The 328-nt window shown below is 59.8% G+C and overlaps 1 protein-coding gene across 1 annotated transcript in view; it reads right to left on the bottom strand.

The window, feature by feature from the left end:
• Positions 1-328, bottom strand: part of EMH_0078760 (uncharacterized protein) — a gene marked incomplete at both ends in the record, with an annotated part of 3,541 nt that overhangs the window by 2,970 nt on the left and 243 nt on the right. The window contains one exon of the mRNA XM_013500039.1: positions 3-328. Within this exon, the coding sequence (XP_013355493.1) occupies positions 3-328 (326 nt within the window). The remainder of the gene's footprint in view (positions 1-2) is intronic.

The raw sequence follows: 328 nt of genomic DNA, 5'->3' as shown, positions 1-328 counted from the left end.
CAGCTAAAGAAGAATGCTGCTGATGCTCCTCTTGCAAACGCTGCTGCTGCTGCTGCTGCTGCTGCTGCTGCTGCTGCTGCTGTTGTTGTTGTTGTTGCATGCGAGTCAAGTATCCTACCTGCTGCTGTTGCTGCTGCTGCTGCTGCTGCTGTTGCTGCTGCTGTTGCTGAAGCAAGAAGCGCCAGTCTTCTCGATTGCTGGGCAGCCCGCGGCCACCGCAGAGCTGCAGCAACAGCTGCTGCTGCTGCATATACAGCATGTGCTGCTGCTGCTGCTGCTGCTGCGGCTGCAGGTGTGGGGCCAACAGCCGCGCAGCAGCAGCAGGCAG

The sequence above is a fragment of the Eimeria mitis genome, genomic scaffold, assembly GCF_000499745.2.
Source record: "Eimeria mitis Houghton genomic scaffold, Emh_scaff4953, whole genome shotgun sequence".
NCBI classification, from domain to species: domain Eukaryota; phylum Apicomplexa; class Conoidasida; order Eucoccidiorida; family Eimeriidae; genus Eimeria; species Eimeria mitis.
This window is presented reverse-complemented; position numbering and strand designations above follow the sequence as displayed.